Source organism: Rhopalosiphum padi, chromosome 3, assembly GCF_020882245.1.
Source record: "Rhopalosiphum padi isolate XX-2018 chromosome 3, ASM2088224v1, whole genome shotgun sequence".
In the NCBI taxonomy this organism is placed as follows: Eukaryota; Metazoa; Arthropoda; class Insecta; order Hemiptera; family Aphididae; genus Rhopalosiphum; species Rhopalosiphum padi.
In genome coordinates, this window is record NC_083599.1 from 41,473,801 (window position 1) to 41,494,375 (window position 20,575).

Here is a 20,575-nt window from a genome sequence, read left to right on the forward strand (position 1 = left end):
GCAGGTCACATATTGGCCATCATCTAGTATATTTATGTATGATGTATTAAAAATAGTTAGTTCCATGGAATGTATTTTAAATATACAAACACGATACAAGATTTCTGAGCAAAGATGGATATTTAAATGGTGTTTTAGACTATTATCAATTTCTAATAATCAACATTTTTCAAATGTAATTTTACTTTATTGTTTACTAAGTGAGATATTTTTATGTCGCAGAAAGCTTTGCATTTGTCAATTTAATTTTAAATGGAATTTTGTGAATTAATAAAGTATTTATATGAATATAAATTATCAATTTAAATGCTTTCAAAAATTTTAAACAAAATGTAAAATTATTCCAAAGAACGGAGTAAAACAAAAAATGATAGGTGAAATTTAATTTTAAAATTTATCAATATTACTCATGTCATGACTTTAATTAATTTATAGTACTTATACTTAAATAGGTAATATTTTAAATTTAATACCACTTTCAAAACTGTAAAAAAAACAATTATTTCATACTTTTATGATCATGTTTCAAACATAAACCAATTTGATATTAAAAATGTTTGATTTTTAGTAACACCTATGTAAAAAAAAATATTTTGTTTGGATTTCCATACTAACTATAACCTATGTTTAATGTTGGTTAATAAACAAAATTTGAAAAAAAAAATAGGAAAATATGTTTAATAAATAAATATAAGACATAATCGCATAAACAGCCGTCTAAAAAAAATACATGCCATTTGCATAAAATAAATAATATTAGACGTTAAATAATTAATTAATTAAAAAAAAAAAAAAACAATATTTATCATTTTCCACTAAACTTTATGTATAAATAAAATAAGCCAAGTATAATTTGGTAGTGGAGAGTAAAATGAATTTAAAATAAAGTTATTTAAATTTTTATAAGTACAGACATGTGAAAGCGAATGATAAACAGCACCATTAAACATTTCAAAAGCTAGTCTATCCAGCTTTTTAAAGGTATGTGCAAGGAGAAGGAAAATGACTGCTGCATAGTTGATACACACTCGCATATATATAAATATGTAAGTAAGTATATATTAATATAATAGAAAGTGCGATAATAGGTTTCTAAAATTATATAGTAAAAATTATTTCTGTAAATAATATAAATTAAATTTGTATCAAATACTTCCACCACTTGCAGTTTGGCAAGAGCATAAATGTAAATTATTATAAAAAAAGCTCTTTAACTACTTTCAGCAATCTCTGAAAATTAAATAACAAATTAATATTAATTTACTGTGATAATAAATCATTAGAATACATAGTTAATAATAATTGATAAAATTACACACCAGGTATAGCAGCAGCTTTACGTTTTTTTAGTTCATCTTCACTAATACGGTTAATTGCAATAATATTATGTTGTCCTGCTCTGATTGGCTTGGCTAAAATTTAAAAAAATTACATTAAATAAATAAAAAAAACAATTTTAATTCAATATACATAATATTATTATGTCGATAAAATTACCTATTTGAGGACTAGGTCCTCTGCGAGCTAAATTCTTTTGTCTCACTGCATCTTTAATACGATCTACTTCGTATTGATACCTTTTCCTATCCCTCATAGCTCCTTCTTTAGCGTCTTTTAATGCTGATTCAAGTGCCTAAGAAAAAATAATAATGATGAGTATGATTAAATGTAACATTCAATTATTTTACAGTTATAAAATGAGCTAACCTTAACACGGTCCATTGTAGCACGTAATCTCTTTTCCAATTTGGGTAATTCACAGCGAAGATCTGCATTATCTCTGACCAGTTGTTTGTGGACTTTGGTAAGTTGATCTAAATTGTTCTCCAGGAAACTAATTTTTTGTCTTTGGGCTAATGTTCCACCACTACTGGCTTCATCTGTATCTTCAGCTGTAGCTGATTTTTTCATGCGAGACTAACATATAAATATGGTTTAATCATACATCTATATAAATAATGTAATTTATTTAACATACTTGTAAGTCTTGCACAAATATTTTACGTAAATTATGTAATGTTTGTAGTTCTTTGGTAACAGTATCTTCTAAGCCTTTGAGATCTTTACGTGCTTGTTCACGACGCTCATTGGCTAAGACATATTCTTGAAGGCGTTGACTTTTTTCTTGATCTTCTTGCAATAATTTATTGTAATCTGTTTGCAGTTGTTGTTGTGCTAAAGAATATTTTTGAACTTGATCTTTAAGTTCTGCAATCAATGTTTGTTTTTCACTAATCTCATCTCTTAAATCAGCAACCTAATAAAAAAAAAAAATTATTAAAAATAAAACTAAACTTAAAATTAATCTCTAACAATTTTTAATTATATCTTGATTTTTGTTGAAAATTCAAAATAATTTTAATTACAAGTAATTAGAACAGATGAAAAATAAATGTATGTAAAAATAATAAATGTTTTTAAAAATTGCCAAGATAACTTAATACAAATTCTTACTTGTTTATGATGGACATCTCGCAATTGGTCCATTTGTGTTTCTAGAGCAGCCCTCATACTAGTAGCTTTTTCTTTTTCTTCTGCTTTTTCTTTTGATGATGATACAATGTGAACTTGTTCTAAAATCAGAAATATAATTTTTTATCTCAATTGTTCATGTTATTATATATATATATATAATAAAAAAATTGAAATAGATAGGTATACTTCAAAAAATATTTTTTTCACACTTTACATATAGACTATTCTTATAGTTAAAAAGATTGTAAAATTATTATTGCGTGCTATATATTATACTATGTAATGGTAATATTACTGATAAATAAACAATAGCAATACCAGAAACTTATTTTGACAATAACTATACCAGAGCTTAACACAGTTAACATTACTAAGGTCAACAGGTATCAGTAAACAATGAAAATTATTTGATTAATGACTAATAAGATTAGATTAAGACTCATTTTAAGCTTATAATTAATTTAACTACTATAAATTCAGAACATAAAAAAATCAATTAACAAATTATTCAAAGATTTTACTGATATAATAAAATAATGAACATCTGATGAGACTTATATAGATAGCTATTAGAGCAGCGTTTCTCGACTGGTGTGTCGTCGGGTAAATCCAAACGTGTCGTGGGAAGTACTAATATTAAATGCACAAACCTTGTTGATACTATATTTACAAAAACTAATAGGTATTCTTATTTTTTTCCTATTGTGTGTCACAAAGTATGAAAATTTTTAATAGTGTGTCACCATAATACAAAGATTGAGAAATACTGTAACACAGTTTAGGCGATCAGCGCAGTGTGGCGCACCATAACCATACAACAATTCCACCACAAAACTGAGTGCCCATGGTCACAAAAATATTTGAACTTTGCCTACCAGTGTTCACTTTTTGTGAGTCCAACAATAAATATCTTAAGCAAAGTATTGAATAACCATTAATGAAAATATTATGTACTAAAACTGTATAGAATATTAACATGTTATATTTACGAAGAGCATGTTAACAAGTAAGTTAATCATCAGAAGTTTTGATAAAATGCCTTATTGTCATAAAACAAAAACATCAGGTATTAATTTAATCTAATAAATACATTGTGGTGTATTTAATTATTTTCTTAAATAATAATGTATTTGAAGATAAATACAATTTGTCATACCTGCTGCTTTCATTTTTGCAAACTCTTCTCTTAATGCATCAATGTTCTCTTCTAATGTACGTTTCTTATTTTCTGCTTCTCTTAAGGATTCTTGCATAGATTTAAGGCGAGCTTCATTTTGTGAGATTTTCAAACGACTTTCGGCAAGTTCTTTCTCATAGTCACTAACCTAAATTTAATGGAACAAAATATATGCTTTAATTCTAATAAAACTAATTGTTAAGTTAACTAAAAATTACTTTTTTATTCATATCAGTTTGACTTAATTCGAAGAAATTGCATCGTTGAACCAAGTTTTTTACTTCAGATTTCATTTTACTAATATAAAGTCTAGCAACAGTGAACTCTTCATCCAGCTTGCTATTTCCATCACTAATAGCTTGTTGCTTTAATAAATAAATAAGAATTATTTTTAAAACTTTGCTTTTTACAAATAACAATAATTGAAAATTACTAACATTGAGTTCAGCTTCACTTCCTATTGCTGCTCCAATTTCAGCAATATCTTTGAGAAGATTTGATAACATGTCTGTTGTACGTTTCTTTTGATGCACAAACATATCTTTTAACTGTTGTAATTCGGAGGACGTTGAATTCAAAGATGACTAAAAAACAGAATATTATAAGTACATTTCCTATACTATAGGTAACACAATGTTTTGTTTGTATACTTCTTTTATGGATAGTTCTTCCATAAGAGTCTCATTTTCTTTATTTTTCACATCAACTTCTTGACTTTTTTGATCATAATTAACAGCAAGTTCTTCAAGGGCTTGTAGAACTTCTTTCACTTCTTCTTTTGCACTTTCATTTTCTTGAGTAATTCTATGCATTTCTTGTTGTAACTGCTCATAATCTCTTTGAGTTGATGTAAGAAGCTATTTAATACAAACAAAAATTATTATTATTCCTTAGTTATATTGACTTAAATGATTACTTCTTCCTGTTCCATTATTTGTTCTTTTAATTTTTCTATGTCTTGACTTTGTTGATTTATTTCTTCATCTTTATCATCCAATTGCTGATATAAGGCTTCACGTTCTTCTTCAAGTTTTTGTCTTTCCTCTGTTGACATGGATTCTGTCATTACGCCTCCAGGTATTGCAGGTACTGGACCAACCACTAATTCTATAGACAAAATTAAATTAATTGATATTATTTTTAACTTGAATTTAACTATGAAAATTAATATTTGTCTTTGTATTAATACCTTTTTTAATATCAACTTGGACATTTGGTGTAGATGCTTCCATTGGTTCTTGTAAGTTAACTTGTTCGTCTTCTTTTACAGTTTCTCCACACCTCCAACTATGTAATTTGAATTAGTTTTATTATTTAAATAAGCATACTACAATTTTTTTTACCGATTAAGTTCAGATTGAAGTTTATCACACTTGGCTTTGTAACGTGTACATTTTTCTTTTTCTTTTTCATAACGTCTCTTCCATTCTTCTGCTGTTAATTCTTCATTGACAGTAATAACATTCTTAATTGTTTTTGCTCTTAAAAGTAAATAAAATAAATAATTATATTTTATATACATTACCCATATCATGTGTCCATTTCAAACTGACAACTAGTGGACGTTTAACTATTACTAAACCACTTATTCTTAACTGTATAAGAGATCACCAACTAATTTTTTAGGGCCAATATATATTATAAAATATTTTTGTATGTATATATAAAATATATACAAAGAAGTTGCTAAAAATTACAATACTTATTTGGGAGGTTGCCATAGTAAAAAAAGCTAAAAACTGCTATACACATAATAGTTAGCTATGTACAAATTAGTATGAAACACAATATTGAATACTGTAAGAATATTAACCATATTATGTTTATAATTACAGAATAAATGTTAATATTTAAAATATTTTTAAACATAATACAATATGTAACCTAATGTCCGTTTCTCCTAATTGTTAATTGACTGCCTTTATTAAATTTAATAATTATATAAAAAATAAAATTAATTTTTCATTTATATTTTTTTTATCATTGTTATTACTAAATACAAAAAATACACTGTAATTTAATTTAGTCTTTTAAATTTTCAAGTAAAATTAAATAACCATATTTAGTCATGTTAAGTTGGTTATCAGTTTATCACTAATTATTTAGCAATAGACTACTTCATTAAGATACTAATTAAGATATTACTTTATTTTCTTCAGATGAGTTGGAGGAGGGATATAATATATAAGTTTCACTCACCTTCTACCAAAATCTAAAGTTGATTTTGTTTCTGACTCATTGAAAGAAGCAGGAGAACAGCAAATGATAATTGTGGTACGAGCGTTTCCACCCAATGATTCTTGTAATATACGTGTTAGTTTTGAATCTCGATATGGTATGTGTGTTTTTTTATCTTCGGCCAATGCAGATATTACATTTCCCAAAGCTGATAATGATTTGTTAATATTTTTTGCTTCATCTAATACTGTACCTTCTGCACCGGTTTTGCTTACCTAAAAATAATATTTGTATTAGGTATACAAAAGTGAATAACCAAATTTTACAAGAATTTTTTTTTTAACTTAAAGTTGAATTATTAAACATATATTTCATTTACTTTTTCACTACCGGCCAAATCTACAAGATAAAGTTTTCCAGATAATTTTTTTTCATTTTCCAAATTTTCTTGCTTTACGTTTATCAAAAACACACTATGACTTCTTGAACTGTGCTCATTCATGTCTAAGATTCAAATAAAAATATAAAATCCAGTCTAATTAATGTTTAATTATTATAAATTTACTTGTCACAGCTATATGTCTGTTAGCTTTGCCTTCTTCAATTACAGCAAATACTTCTTCTGGACTAGAAACAAATCGTTCAGTAGCACCTTTTACGAAGGGAACTCTATTTTTATCTTCATGAACACTTAAGTTCACTTTTGATACTAAAAACAGCCAATATTGAACAAATTATTTAAACTATATTAATAATTATGAACAAAAATATAAACATACCATCTAATAAATCACGGATCTTGTCCATATAAATTTCAAAATAAGACACCTTTATATGAAATTCCAAATTTTCTTCCATTGCATAAATATGGTTAAATATATCATTGACAATCCGAGGAATAATACCTTGTTTGGATGGATCGCCAATGACCCCCTCCATAGTATGTGTTTTACCAGAAGAGGTTTGACCATATGCAAAAATTGTTCCATTGTAACCAGCAAGCACATCTAATTAAAATTTTCAAGATACATAAATATACGTGTAAAAAACAATTATTAGGTAAATTGTTCAATTATGCATAACTACTATGTTCTTAATTTTCTAAATAATAAGTTTATAAGAATATAGTTTTAAGAAGGAAGCAAAATATATTTTTATATTCTATTAGTTTAATGACATACTACAGTAAATTCTAGTTATAACGAAAGTCCTATAGAAGTTCCCTGCCGAAAAGCAGGGCTTATAAAAAGCTTATTCGAATTTTCGTTACAACAAAATTTCCGTTATAACGAAAAAAAAGTTCGGTCCCATGGAGTTCGTTGTAACAAGATTTTACTATATATAAATTGAATTTCTAACTCACTGTAAGAAAACGAGTTTAAATATAAAACACTACACTACTGTAAAAATAAAATATTTTACCTGATACAATTGACTTTGCAGCATCACCATAAACTTTATCTTGACTGGCATTTGGCTTGAAAACTTTATCAAATAAATAAACTTTTCCCTAAACAAAAGTAAATGTAACAATAATTTTTCAAATATTAGAATTGTCAGTTAGCAGTTACACATTATAAATGACAAAATTAATAGACAAGAGCAACTTTGCTTGTTTTTTTTTAGCTAAATGTACAGATAAAGGTAAAATTAAAATCAAAAAATAAATATGAATAGAATAATTTTTTTTTTAAAACTTTGGACTTAAAGTAGTTAATTTATCTATCTAACTATTAGAAAATTATAAAAATATAAAATAAAAATGTAAAGGTACACTTACTATGAATTTTATTTTGTATCAAAAACTAATAAATTTGAAATACATTTTACAAAAGATATGATAATTTCTTTATTTATTTAAATTACAAATTTACCAATATTTATTTCACTCAATACTAAACATTGCTACTCTCTTAAAAAATTAATAATTTGTATAAATTGTTTAAATATTATTGATGATTTACTATTTTATTTTAGTGAAAATCAATTTAATTAGTTTTCTTTTTGATTATAAAATATGTACAACTCGAATTTAAAGAAGACTATTTAAATTATAATGAATGTTAGTTAAATAAAATAATAAATAAATAAATATGTATAGTGAAATAAAATAAATATTGGTGATCGCTCATTATTTTATGGTAAGGTATAAAATACCTATAAATAAACTAAAATGTAGATATTTGAGTAAATAAAAAACTGTTTCAAAAAAGGATTCCTAGGGCTTTCATTAGTATATCAAAAACATGAACCTGTAGTTGCATAAGAAATTAATTTATTAACCATTATAATTAGGACATTTTAGACAAAAAATTGTTATATGTTCGTTTTCAATTTATTGTTAAAACTTTAAATTAATTCCTTGTTTTAATGATTAAAAGATTAAATATGATTATATTTATTTAAATAAAAGCAAAAACAGACATAATAATTAAAAAAGTATCAAAGTTTAGAAATGATCAAACTTAATTTTCATACTCATAATTAATTTTTTCTCAACCATTTTAACTAAAGCTCAAGTACTATTTAAACTTTTAAAAATGTAAGAGTAATAAAACAATGATTTTTAATTATTATTTTTTTTTTAATTTTTCTATTGTCATACTCAAACTTGATTATTATATAATTCTCAAACTTCAAGCTATTTGAATTTCATTAAGTCTAAAGTGTTCAAAAACCCATTAATTTATTAATTTAATTTAATTTAACCTTAATTTAAATCAAAAAATATTAAATATTATTTAAAGATATTTTATTTTTAAATTTAAAAACTAGATACTGTACCTATCTAAAATGCAAAATAGATTTTTTTTTAAACATCTATAATAGGTACTTCAATACTATTTAGTTGGATTAGAAGAAAGAATAGGCACTAGAATTAAATCCTCCTGTCTCCTTAATCAAGGCTTACCTTTACTTAATATAATATGTATTATATTATATTAAAAAAATATAAATTGGAATTAAATTTCCGTTAATAAAGATTATTATTATTATTAACCTACTCACACATAGGTATACCATTATTTATGTTCAATGATAATGGTTTTTTTTTGTTACAAACTCAAAAATAATTGATAAAAACTCAATTTACAAAAAAATAAAAAGTTCAACCAATCTTGTGTTACAATTAGTTTTGTAATCCCGCCAATTAATTATATTGTGATGACAAAATATGAAGTATAAAAAAATTTATTTTTTTCTTTTGTTTAATTTCTAAACAAAAATATATCTTCATTCGAGTCTAGTAGGTATATTTATAAGAAAAAAAATGAAAAATATACTTATTATATATATATTAGATCTGTCTAAGGTTGCTCATCCCTAAATTCGATTCTACGAATAATGAGAAAACTTTCATTAGTAAGAAATAATAAGTAAAGTAACTGAAATAGATAACAGGAATTTTGGGACAAATCCAATAAATGTTTTCAAAATATTTTACAAATTCCTTAAAAAAAGAGGTTAAGCTAAATTATTTTTAAAAACAATAAGTATTTACATAGAAATATACTCAATTATTAATTTATTACAAATTAAATAACATTTTAGAAAATATGGTTTTTAATTTTATTTTTTGGTTTATAATGAACATACCAGTATTATAGAAATCGGTTAGGTAATAAATAGCCAACAAAATGATGGTTTTTTATTTTTTAACACTATAAGTGAGATAAAAAACAACCAAGACTTAATTTCAGGTTAACACTAAGTTGAGTGCTAAATTTACAACAATGTAACATTGGAAAATAAATATTAAAAAATTCTTTGAAAGTATTTTTTAAGATAAAAGAATCACTCTATACAAGAAATATAAATTTATTATCTTTAAATTAGTAGTTACAAAAATAAATAAATATAAATACATACACATAATGTAGTTATGATTGTATTTAAATAAAATAATATAGTTACCTACTTATTATTAAAAAAATTGTTTTTTTAAACATTCAACGTTCACAACTACAATTAAATAACAGTAGTTAATAAAAAGATGAGATGAATTTTTAGATCAAAAAGTAATTATTAATTATTTTCTTACCTATTGACTATTGGAATTGTTACATAATATATATTATATTATTATTAAAAAGATATACCTAGCCAGCACTTTTTTACTCTTAATTTACATAAAATAAAAAGCAGAAATTGTTCATATTTAAAATGAACAATCCTATAAGTATTCTGAATTATATTGGTTACCTACCTACCTATTTACCTAATAATTAATAGATTTATTACGCTACAAATTTCTACTGTTTTCTTTACTTTAGCTTTACATTTTATTTACAGTTTTGCCTATATACTATAAAATTATAAATATTTTAGCACAAATAAAATAAACAAACATAAAAAAAAATATGGTATATCATACTGATGTTATATTTTTATTCTACCTATCCTACCTACATATATTTTAGTATTGAAAGTTAGTTAAATTAACCTATTTTAAATTGGTTAAATGCTACAATTAAATGTAAACTTAAAGTTCAATAGGTACTTAAGAAAAAAATGTAATAATTTTTTATGTATGTAAATTTAATCCTATTACAGTAAATCCATAAACTAAAATGAGTGTAGTTTCATGAGTAAAACTAAGTATATCTAGAGGTAAATATATGTTACAAATTTGAAAAAAAAATAAAAGGTTAGAAACAATAATCATATTTATAAAATTATTGTTAATTATTATTCTTGTGCTTTATCTATTACTTAAAATTGAATTGATTACTGGACTGAAATACTCTGATTGAATTTACCAGAAAATGAACAACCAATAGTAGCTACCTATAATGTACCAAGCATAGGTGTTCACAAGGGGGGTGTAGGGTATGCAACTGCACCCCCAGTGAGTTCAGCTTAGTTAAGTGTTTGGGTACTGAGTTAAATAATATTTCATGTATTAAAATAATTTTAAATCTGTTTTTAGTAATGTGCACCCCCAGCAAAAATGTTCTGCCTATGGTACCAAGAATTTGTATTGGGCAATGAGCACAAGGTAATTCCTCCAAAAGATTTATCAGTAAACATATATTTCTAATACCATCAGATTCAAAACTGATGAATCGGTTGACAAGACATTTTAACTAAGATGTTGTCCACAAAGGTCGGTATGCGAATTATTGCAGCTTCGAGTATGGTGTACTTACGCCGATCGTGATGCAGTTCTCGTCGGGTCCAGTGGGAAACTTAACGATGAACCTGGACCCAGCTTTTTCCTCGGAATCGTTTAGCGGACGGAAACGACAGACAACTTTGATGCTGTCTTCGGCGGCGATCTCTCTCTCGGCTGCCATTGTATCGGATCGTTAACTCAAAAAACGATTACAGAGAAACAACACGTATCACACTCGTTACCCGCGGTTTGCCGGGACAAAGTGCAGGCTAAACTATAGACGATTGACGGTTCGTGAGTAGGTGGCGGCCACCCACACCCTTGGCGATGAGCTTACGCGGCGAATTTTTTTTCTTAATTTTTATTATTGTCTGACGACACACATCACTACCACTGCAGGCGAGACTACGCTATTATTATATGACATCTGTCTATCACTATGTACTATGACAATATCACTTATGTCAGACGATCGAGAAACGCACGCACCGCAACCGTGTCCGTGTGTGGACGAAATACACCATACACGTACAGGCGCGAGTGTCGGCGGCGGCCGTCGGAGAGCGCGCGGATGGGCGGACGGGTGTGGAGGGCGATGAACGCTCTGCGATAAGCCGATAACAAGAACGGGGAAAAGCGTAGAAAATTTTTGTAGACGGCGAGGGGTGGTGGTGGGGCGAGCGGGGCAACGGACGGTCGCGGTCCGGTTGAAAAACAATATCAAATTATCAAATAAAGCTATCGGATAAAATGTTTACGGTAACGTCCGAGCGCCAGGCGGTTACGGTTCAGCCACAATGTCTACACGGGCAAATAGGTGATGTTCCGTAAAACGCTTTTTAGTTTTTCCCTTTTTATTTCAGTTTTTTTTTATCTAATAGCCCAGTCTTGGTAGTTGACATCACAAAGCAATCGCCGATACGGTTACCGGACCGGAACGATATGTTCGGTATGCTCGGTATATACGCTCGCGGGGGTATGGAGGTAACCGCGTGTTTCAGCTGCCAGCTGTAGTAGTCGGTTGTCCGTTTGTCGAAAACTCGGAAACGGCGTCATTCGACGAGTCTAAAGGCGCTCGTGTTAGACCACACGGACTACGTAGTCACAAAGTTACGATCGACGTGTATCCATATCGAAGTATTATGCATTTATGTTGCGGGCAAAGTAGACTATCAGGCGTTATGGTACTTCCCGGTTTTTGATGGGGAAAATTGTGCGTTTCCCGGACGATAGGTACTATGTAGGATTTCCCATTCTAGCTTGGGCAATGATTTCTTCGTTATTCTATATAATTAAATTATTTTAATTTTGAAAAAATATTATTTATTTATTTATTAATATTTGTACTTCTCAATTAGGTATTTATTTGGACTATTTATTTGAATATCTTTTAGTTCAATTATATATTTAAATGTATGTTATATCCATCATAGTTCCCTATCCTCCTAAATGTGAATATTTCTTTGCTGCTTCTCTAAATTGTTAGAGCAGGCATATCTATCCTTTACAGTAATATTTCCCTACAGTTTTGTTATGGCTATCCATAAATGTATTCTTTGTTAGGTAAGAAACCATTGGCGCAACTAGGTCAAAAATATTAGGAGGGCTGCAGGCCCACAAAAAAATACCTAATTTAATTTACATACTTTCATGCTTTCCAAAAAATTAGGAGGATCATTTGGATTATTTTCATATCAATAGTAAAAACTGCACAAATACGGATAATTTTTTTGGTATTTTAAAAATACTAAATAAGTTTTTTTGTCCATTTTTAATCATCAAAATAAAATTAAAATATTGGACGGTGACCGCCGCAATACCGCTGGTCTATGCCGCATGCCCGCATAATATTTATTAGATAAAAATATTTTTATTAAATTACATATTGTATATTACAAGATAAACTTTAATATTTTATATTTTTACAATTTACTTTTGAATAATTCTGTTTTAATAATTCTCTATACTCTATGTCATATTGCTAGGATGTATCCCACTTTCTCACTATTTTATGCCTAAGTTATTATTTAATCTTAAATAATCAAAAAAATTGGGTTGGGGGGACTAAAATATATTTTGAGGGGCTAAGCTCCATAAGCCCCCCTAGTTGCACCAATGTAAGAGACATCACTTAAATAAAAAAAACAAATTATAAAAGGCTCTTATTCCATAATATTACTAGAATATTAATAAATATGTTATTATAACATTTTATTTTAACATAATGAATATTTGATTCTATTAAATATAAAAATTATTTTTAAATTTAAATATTTCGATAGACTTGAAAATAAAATAAATTTTAAAATTGACATGATATAATAATAAAATGTATAACTTGTCTCAACTGCACGGGCAATGAGTAATGACATATTTACACAGCGATATTATCGACAGACGATAATCATTAGCGCATTTACCGATAACACAACAAAATTCCCTCAATCGTAATAAAATAATACAAAAACTAAGCTATGATAAATATAATGGAATATGGATAATGTCCTATAGCAATTATATTAAATTATTACTATACATAGATTTAGCCATTTAGGTATCAACTAAAACAGTAAAACGTCTAAAACATAACTATTTTAATTTTAATAAATGTACGGATAAAATTATTTTTGTATTACTATTTATTTATTTTAGATTCTGAGGAGTGATGAATACAGGGGCGTCTTGTTATAAGAATACTAAGAGCGACTGCTCCTGCTCCGAAAATGGGTAAAAAAAAATGTTTTAAGTTTAACAGGTTTATTCGTAGTTCATAACAAAAGATCATTCAAGTAAAAAATAAGTGTGTTTATATCATAAATTGTAAAAGTTAATGAAAAATTTAACTAAAGAAGTATATAAAAGTATTACATTAGTCCTAGTAAATGTAGTTGGTGGGTGGGTTGTTTAGAAACTTGCTCCTTGAGTTATGAAGACTCAAGCCGCCACTGGATGAATATATATAGTTTATTTTTAGAATGATGGTGCTTGTGTATTTTTGTCTCTTTCTCTCTGTCTGTCATCACCTTTTGGGACAATATACTTTAATTTTCAACTTTGAGGATGGTTTATAGTAGGTAACAAATTGGATATAGTTGGTACTTTGTTTATAATCGGAGAAAAAAAAATGTTTACGAAAATACAATTTTTGACATAATCACTTTATTTTTTGGTATAACTCGAAAACAAATAACCGTAGATACCTCTTACTTACAATTTTTACCAAATGTTGATATTATATTTTTCTATAAATGTCATTATTTTAATAATATTTTGAGAATTTTTCAGCTATTTATAGGCAGAACAAATTTTAGATTTTTTTAGTTTTTCTATAAATGTAAATAAAAAATGTTCGATAGTTCAAAATTCTTGAAAATTTAATACACTATTCCAAATAAGTTCTCTTATAGCTCTATAAAAATCATTGTACTCTGACACATATATGTACATCAGTATTCAGTACATTGTACATCACTCGCATATTGTTCTGCAACTTTGATAATAAATATGAAAAAATAGTCGTCAACTCTGGTGATTATATATTTATATACGTATTAGATATATAAATATATTAGTATCCTCAATCCTGGTGTTCTTAGTTTCTTACGTACGCATTATATTATAACTAATATCTCGATCAATACCTATAAGTAATAAGTAAGGCTGGGATCTTAAAAAAAAACGATACCTTATTGCAATATTACTTAATGTTTTTAATTAAAAATTATATTTTGTTATCTGGCAGTAAACTCTTGTAAATGACAAAGCACCTACCAAAATCTACTAAAGATAGTGGCGAATATTTTAAGAGCGCCAAATTATTTGCTTTTTGTTATTCTTGCTCATCATTCAATTTATCTAACCATAATATCAGAAATAATGTTTAATATTTTATTTTTATTTAAAATAGTGGCCAGTCTTAACTTTGTTGTAAACGATTTTTCCTATCTGATTGGTGTATTTTAAATGTCAGCTTTTATTTTAGAGATCCTGCTTTAAAGTTTGTTATATTTATTTAACATTTATGTAAAAGAATGTAAGAATTTTAAAATAAAATTTAAAATTCAAAACTCCAAAATCCAAATATACTCTAAAAAAATAACATAAAAATAAAAATTGTCTTTCAATGCAAAATAAAAACTTCTTATTCTGATTTAAAAATACATAAAACGTAGTACTTATTGTTATAAAACCAGCACCGATTATAGTTACTAGATAGCATCGGAAATCCCAACCTTGCTAATAAGTAACATTGATATTTGATACCTATTAAATTGTGTACAAATATTAAACTTATTTAAGTATTATTAAACTAATAAATTGCATTATCGAGATATGGGTGCTTAATTTAAAATTTAAAATACAAAACTCCATTTGAAGTACCTTCGACGATTTTAAATAAGCACCTATATATTTAAAATAGAATTTTCCACAAAAACAGTATAAAAAAATTATGGCAGTTTGAACTTGGAGGCAGCAGATTGCTAATAGTAGCAGTAGTGCCTCAAATCTCAATTGTTGCTTTATTAGTGCCCTGACCTATAGTAAATTCGAATAAGTATTTCACAAGTTTAGTAGTTAAATGTGTAACGCGTGTCCTACTATGAATGTTCATTCATTACTCGGACATTTATCGAAAACTCCGTACACAACTAACTGTATATGTGACACTGCGACAGCATAGTCGCATAGATAACATTTAAATATTGATTTTTAATTTGTATGTTATAATTTTATGTATATATAGTCCGACGCTCTCTGACCGCAGAGGAGGTATGCGACCAACACGACCAGCACTAGCTGCGGACTAATCGTTCTGACGTTCACGACAAAATATAATATATATTTTCGATGTTTTTGATACATTTGTTTAAACCGATCTTGTGTCTTGGTCAGGGGCGTCATTTCAATTTTTTTTTTGGTACGCAAAAATATTGAGCAGGGCACTATTTATTTTTTTTTCGACATATTTGACATTATTGTGATGTGGCCGAGCGGGCCATGTGGATGTGCCTTGCAGGCCAAAATTTACAATTTAGAATTTTAAGTACGCAAATGTATACCCTGCGTACCGCAAATGATGCCCCTGGTCTTGGTGACAGAAATCCAATAATATAATATAAATATTCAATAGTCATCTATTTTGCATAAAATGTATGTTTCTATTTTCAATATCATATATACATGCAGAAATGCAGTCAATGAGTGTTCACAAATCATTAATTGATTGATTAAATATCATCATTTTATGCCGCATAATTTTGCATGTACAGAATATTTTTGCATATTTTAAAATAAAACCGTACAATATACTATATACACCTAACAATCCAAAAAAAGTGTTAAGCAAAAAAAAAAGATTATAGGTATGTTTAAATAATATCAAATATGTTACGTCTCAAAGAATGTTCGGACACTAAAAATAAGTTACTAAACTTTCACATAGGTTAGTTGTATACGAGTTTTATAGCGGAGACGTGGCTTACCTATTTTATCTACTCTTGTTGATAAAATACCCGAAACAACATATATAGCCATATAGGTACATTACAACCACTGCTATACACATTTATACAAGACAATTTTGTTACTAAGAAATACGTTGTAGCCAAGTTAAGTGTAGTTTTTTTGCTAAAAATTATTTTGTAATTTACCAATTGATTTTTAAATAGTTAAAATGCCCAAAATTCCAAATTCATAACTGGCATCAATTAGAAAATTAATTGAGCCATATAATAATAATTCTAGTGAGGTTTTCAAAATTTTAAATAATACACAGAAATAAACATGAAACATACTTTGATAAGTTACTTATTGTTTTTTAAATTAACATACTACATTAAATCGTACTTTTTTCCTATTTATATCACCAATGTAGGTATCTACTATTTAATTTTAATAAAATATTTTTTATAATGTATTACCTAATGATTAAAAATTAAATTATTTAAATTACATTTTTGTATTGCATATTTGCTATATTATACATCTTATACTATTTGTTTATGAAAATTTAAATAAAATTAATAATTAATTATTACTGCAAAATTAAAATCAAATATAAAATTTAATAAAATTTGAAATTTTATTTTGCATGTTATGTACTTTTTTCTTGCATAATTTGACTTTTTTAGTGCATGTTTGCATGCATATTTTATTATTTAAAATGCAAATAAATCCGATCTTTAGTCATTACCTATTTTTCATAGATATAATATATCAAACATTATAATTTATTTTATTATTTGAATTCTTAAGAACAAAATAATAAAATATTCCTATAATATTATCCCGTAACTAAGAAGAAAACTACACAACACATATAATAATGATTATTTATCTTTGTGTGTTAAATTAATACAACTATAATAATAATATGTGTCTTTACACATCGAACGGAAAAACATGATGATATAATCTTAATCTATATCCGTCGGCAGCTGTCATCATGGGCTATCGTTTATTAGTACATCGATAAAATACAATTAATTAATTATATCATGATTCATATATTTACCAAATCGTAAAATAATCTGACGAATGACGGTCTAACAAGTAATGAAGTATTATAATATGTACCATTTTAATAGTCATGACTCATGATATACCTAATTAACTTACAATAATTACTTATAATAGACTTACTAATTAATTTAGTTAATTGTATCATGGTAGTAGCCAGTAGGGATATTCGTTCTATATTTTATAAAATTATGTTGACATAGTGTCCAACCCGTGTCTAATTAGTAATTATAATGGTTATTTTCAAATGAAAAATTATGGCTTCGTACATTTTGAAATTATTTTACCCATAAAAATGACTCAAAAATTTTTTTTTTTCTGTTTGGTCATTACCGAATAACGCACACTATAGTTTTATTTGCGATCGTAGACAGATATTAATAAAGTTACAGTTATATTATCATTGGGAAATTGGTTTTCACTATCGTAATTGTGTTTATCGTTGTTCAATTAAAGTATAATTGAGGACTATAGGTAGATAGGTACAACGGGTTTTTATGAGTGTAAAATATGGGGGTATGAGATAGATATAGTTACCGTATAGTGTGTACTTTAGATTAAGAATTTCACCTTTTCAGTTAATACCAAACACGACATAAGTGTGCATAGTGCGCGTTTTAATAATTTTATATGTTCTAAATGTTACGCTGGAATTTCGTCTAAAAACCACGTGAGTACAATAACACTATCGAGTACTTTTTTTTTTTAACCGTACACATTCGTTTCCTATGAAGTAATGGCTCCAAACGCATCACCATTCTTTAGATTTAATATGGACAATCATGCTGTCCATATTCAAAATAATGTCTGCCATAATTTTAATTACAATAATAATACTAGTTCAATATCGATGTTCAGAAATCGTTTGAAATCAATAAGAGAACAGTTTGTGGCAGTCAACAGTCATTATTTAAGGGAAAACATCATAGAATCAGTCAGTCATTTTTCGCCTTCAGCTTTTGTTAGGAAGGAAAAAACTGAAAATACATGGTTGAGTGATATGCGATCCGTTTCATGTATGCGTTTGGATTTTATACGCAAAATGACAATCAAGCAAACAATGAAAGAAAAATTGGAGTTGTGGCAACAAAAAAAAGATGAAATGTCACAAAGTAGAAAATTTGACATTTCATTCACATCAAAATTTCAACGTGATGAAATTTTAGTTAAAAAAGAAAATTACAAAATGATTTTTGATCAAATTAAAAAACGTGCACTTATTGCAGATGAAAAGCCAATTTCCATTGATCACCAACAACGTAGTAGAGACATTTGCTTTAAAGCTGTCTTGACAAAAGCGGTTTTAATTGCAAATATTTTGAACAGTTATTTCAACAACCAACAGTTAGTATTAAATGTTGGAAAACAAATCGAGGATTTTTATTCAATGGAGTCAAGGTTAGATGTCTTAAAAAATATTAAAGTTGTCGAAGAAGCCCCATTAATTGCCGCCCAAAGCTTGTTGAAGGACCTAACATTATATAAAAATAATGTAGTTATGCCAATTCAAGCAGAAATAGAAACATTACAGGCACAAATGGATAAAAAAAAGAATTTGTTGCATATATTTTCTGTTAATAAGCCTGCTGAAAAAATGGTAAAAAATGTCAGACGACAATATGTTGCTTTAGTGAAAAACAATAAAGTATTAATTAACAACTTGACTAATGTAAAAAAATTACCATTTGTAAATGATCCAACTACTAAAATATTTAGACAAAATGTAATTAAAGTAATTAATACATTAGTAAACACTATATCAACCACAAATGTTGCACATTTAACTGATAAATATAATAAGTTAAACGCACTATTGAGTGGAAAACTTGTTTGTGTTGCAAACACTCGAGTTATGATTGGTGAAAATAAGGAAGCATTGGCATTTTGTATGCAAACTTTAGCTAGAAAAATAGTAAATTATGCAGAGGAAGTAATATGTGTGAAGACTCAAGCTGCTTATGAAATTGCAACAATTATAACTAAGCTTTGGAATGCTCATCAACAATTTGGTAAAATTCTTTTTGCTGAAATGAAACAAAAATGTCCTTTGCTAGTTCCATTTTACTATCCCATAGCAAAACATTTAAATTGTGAGCAAATAGATCATGAATCATTCGGTTACAAGTTTGATTCTTCAGGAAATGTTGAATCTGATAACAAGTATCTACAGCGTATGACCGGTATCATACGACTTTATGCATCTCTAATAGTAACCTCATCGAAATGTGACCAACCGGTAATTGGTCTAAGTCATGCATGGATTTTTGTAGCTGGAACATTAAATCAAAACCCAGTTGCAGATATCACAGCTTCTATATTGGTTGAATTTTTAAAAATTGTTGGTTTTGCAATGCACCAAGGGTATGGAAATCAATTTATTAAATTATTACAATATATTAATACACACTTTTTAAAAAAAATCATATTGGTTACACCTGAAGGTAATGGAGGACCTATTACTCGTTTAAATAGCTTCTTGTCGAGAAGTCTATGTACTGGGTCTATTGAAGAACCTAAAGGTATACTATTTGATTTTTAAAATTTTTTATTTTGTATTTAGCATAAATTATTTTATTGATAACTTTTACAATTGTTTTATTTATTAAAAAAAAAAAAAAAAAATAATAAAAAATACAACAAAAAAAATGAGAAAATACAAAATACAAAAAAAGTGTGGAACAAATTATTGTTAGTAGAAAAAAATTCCTTGTTTATTAAGAGAAAATACTTATTTATTGAGAAAAAAAATGCTTATTTATTGAGAAAAATGCTTATTTATTGAGAGTAAAATACTTATTTATTGAGAGAAAATATTGTTATTATGTACCTATGTTGCTTAATTGTTAACAGCACTATTTTTTAATTTAAAATTTTAACTTAATTTATTGAATGTTGGATTTTATTTACATTTTTAAAATGGTTTATGTTTTAATTTATAGTCGATGAATCACCTTTTGATCTGAATATACATACATTTATATATATATATATTTTTTTTTTGGTATTAACGTGTTCATAAAATTATGCAACTTATTTTGAAAATATTTGTTTTGAGTTATTTATTTATTTATTTATATACTAATTTTTTTAAGAATTTTACAATTTTGCCG

At 26.9% G+C, this 20,575-nt stretch overlaps 2 protein-coding genes across 2 annotated transcripts; one reads left to right on the plus strand and one right to left on the minus strand.

Annotated features, from left to right (window-relative positions):
- Positions 1-658: 658 nt before the first annotated feature.
- LOC132923956 (kinesin heavy chain) lies at positions 659-11,505 on the minus strand. Its single transcript, XM_060987972.1, has 19 exons — positions 10,981-11,505; positions 7,253-7,340; positions 6,610-6,837; positions 6,396-6,539; positions 6,210-6,334; positions 5,852-6,105; positions 4,996-5,133; positions 4,842-4,939; positions 4,569-4,759; positions 4,303-4,509; positions 4,090-4,236; positions 3,871-4,017; positions 3,632-3,800; positions 2,455-2,573; positions 1,979-2,257; positions 1,708-1,917; positions 1,498-1,633; positions 1,320-1,412; positions 659-1,230 (listed from the first exon to the last, which is right to left on the minus strand). Exons 1-19 carry the CDS (start codon positions 11,125-11,127, stop codon positions 1,211-1,213), a joined length of 2,940 nt encoding a protein of 979 aa, XP_060843955.1. The 5' UTR covers positions 11,128-11,505; the 3' UTR covers positions 659-1,210.
- A 6,508-nt stretch (positions 11,506-18,013) lies between these two features.
- Positions 18,014-20,031, plus strand: LOC132927140 (mRNA export factor Gle1-like). The gene has a single exon (XM_060991601.1). It carries the CDS (start codon positions 18,202-18,204, stop codon positions 20,002-20,004), a length of 1,803 nt encoding a protein of 600 aa, XP_060847584.1. The 5' UTR covers positions 18,014-18,201; the 3' UTR covers positions 20,005-20,031.
- Positions 20,032-20,575: the final 544 nt, after the last annotated feature.

What these genes read in the sequence shown, in the direction of transcription:
- LOC132923956 (XM_060987972.1), bottom strand. Translation starts at nt 11,127, where the DNA reads ATGGCAGCCGAGAGAGAGATCGCCGCCGAAGACAGCATCAAAGTTGTC. An exon ending in CAGACATATAGCTGTGACAA is followed by an intron (nt 6,335 to 6,395) that starts GTAAATTTATAA and finishes TTTGAATCTTAG; the next exon opens with ACATGAATGAGCACAGTTCA. An exon ending in AAGAACTATCCATAAAAGAA is followed by an intron (nt 4,237 to 4,302) that starts GTATACAAACAA and finishes TCTGTTTTTTAG; the next exon opens with TCATCTTTGAATTCAACGTC.
- LOC132927140 (XM_060991601.1), top strand. Translation starts at nt 18,202, where the DNA reads ATGGCTCCAAACGCATCACCATTCTTTAGATTTAATATGGACAATCAT.